General features: G+C 54.9%; 1 protein-coding gene across 1 annotated transcript in view; it reads left to right on the top strand.

Moving 5' to 3' along the window:
- Window positions 1–6: 6 nt before the first annotated feature.
- The window catches only part of LOC103624854 (zinc finger protein ZIC 1), a 3,495-nt gene continuing 1,553 nt past the window's right edge, over window positions 7–1,948 (top strand). Inside the window, exons 1-2 of the mRNA XM_017726453.1 lie at window positions 7–602; window positions 1,764–1,927. Coding sequence (XP_017581942.1) covers window positions 110–602; window positions 1,764–1,927 — 657 coding nt within the window. The 5' untranslated portion in view covers window positions 7–109. The remainder of the gene's footprint in view (window positions 603–1,763; window positions 1,928–1,948) is intronic.

The raw sequence follows: 1,948 nt of genomic DNA, 5'->3' as shown, positions 1-1,948 counted from the left end.
CAGCTTCGCCGGACCCCACGGACACACAGATGCCGCGGGACATATACTTTTCCCGGGGCTGCACGAGCAAGCCACCAGCCACGCTTCGCCTAACGTGGTGAACGGGCAGATGCGCCTGGGCTTCTCCGGAGACATGTACGGCAGACCCGACCAGTACGGCCAGGTCACTAGCCCCCGCTCCGAGCACTACGCCTCGACCCAGCTGCACGGCTACGGCCACATGAACATGAACATGCCACACCACGGCCCGGGTGCCTTCTTTCGTTACATGAGGCAGCCCATCAAACAGGAACTCATCTGTAAGTGGATTGAGCCCGAGCAATTGTCAAACCCCAAAAAGTCCTGCAACAAAACTTTCAGCACGATGCACGAGCTGGTGACTCATGTCACGGTGGAGCACGTTGGAGGACCCGAGCAGTCCAATCACATATGTTTCTGGGAAGAGTGTCCAAGAGAAGGGAAACCTTTCAAGGCCAAATATAAACTTGTAAATCACATCAGAGTCCACACAGGTGAAAAACCTTTCCCCTGCCCTTTCCCAGGCTGTGGCAAAGTGTTTGCCAGATCAGAGAATCTCAAAATACACAAAAGAACTCATACAGGTACGGTAACATTCTCTGTCGCTTTTCTCTCTGCGAGTGGAAGCGCCGAGCGCCGGGGCCACAGCGGGACGCGGGGCCGTGCCGGAGAGGTCGGGGGGCCGGCTTGGCTGAGGCTCGCACGGGGAGGAGGGGGTTTGGTCCAGGGACCACTGCTTTTTTCCGGGAGAGGCCGGCTCGGAGCTCCGCTGCAAAACGAGCTCGGTCACAGCCACGCCAGCAGCAGCAACAAAAAGAAAATGATCCCTGCCGAGGCAGAGGGGGAGGACGGCAGGGTTTGCTGCTGGGATTGTTAGGGCGGAGGGGGTGGGGTGGGGGATCGCAGCAACCTGTCCTGTTTAAATTTATAGATTTTAATTAATTATTGTTCGGCAGTTTTGGCTGTGGCACGATGAGAAATTGTGCTAAATGTTGCAGGCAGCTCATTCGTCTCCTCTCTGCAATTCAGGGCTCGGTAAATATTTAATTCCGTTGAGCGATTTTAAATAAACCCAGCTCGGCGCGTTACTGTGTTATTGTTGTGCGGAGGGGAGGCGCCGGTATTCCTGAGAACTTTTTCCTTCGTGGGAGGTGGGAATGCAGCAGCCTCTGGCCGGGAGAGCAATCTCTCCCCTCTCCCACCCCCGAGCGCTGAAAGCCAGAGCCGCTTTCCCTAGTGCTTTAGCCGAGGGTTTGTGGAGCTGTCCTCTCGTTGATTTCCCGGGCCGGATAATTTTCAATATTGCAAGAAAATATGGGGGAGGTGGCTGAGGTGGGTGGAAGAGTAAAATATTACGAGAATGAGCTATAAAATCGGGAACCAGACACTGAGGATCGTGTGTAATATCCCACCACGCCTGCTCTCTCGCTCGGAGCGTTGTGAGGAGGGAGAGGTGCCCGGGACTGGGGTTGCAAAGGAAACTCGCCTCTCCAAAGGGAAGGGGAAAAAAAAAGTTTTTAGCTCCCCCGCTCTCCTAAACGGGCGCTGGGCAGCAGTCGGAGGTCCGGAAAGGATAAGAGAGTAGAAGAAAGGTTTTGGGATTTGAGCCTTGCTGAAGTTAGAAAGTTGAAAGTGTTTGAAATGGAGCCCTGGGCTCCGTCCGGCGGTGCGGTGACAATGAGCGATCCAGCCGGCCCTGCTTAATCAGATCCCTTTCCCTCCCACCCCCCTTCCCTCTGCAATAGGTGAAAAACCATTTAAGTGTGAGTTCGAGGGCTGTGACAGGCGCTTTGCAAACAGCAGCGACCGCAAAAAGCACATGCATGTGCACACTTCCGACAAGCCCTATCTCTGCAAAATGTGCGACAAGTCCTACACGCACCCCAGCTCCCTCCGAAAGCACATGAAGGTAAATGGAGGGCGCCTGGCG

Source organism: Corvus brachyrhynchos, unplaced genomic scaffold, assembly GCF_000691975.1.
Source record: "Corvus brachyrhynchos isolate BGI_N302 unplaced genomic scaffold, ASM69197v1 scaffold221, whole genome shotgun sequence".
In the NCBI taxonomy this organism is placed as follows: Eukaryota; Metazoa; Chordata; class Aves; order Passeriformes; family Corvidae; genus Corvus; species Corvus brachyrhynchos.
The sequence above is the reverse complement of the archived record's forward strand: the minus strand, read 5'-3'. Positions and strand labels throughout refer to the sequence as shown.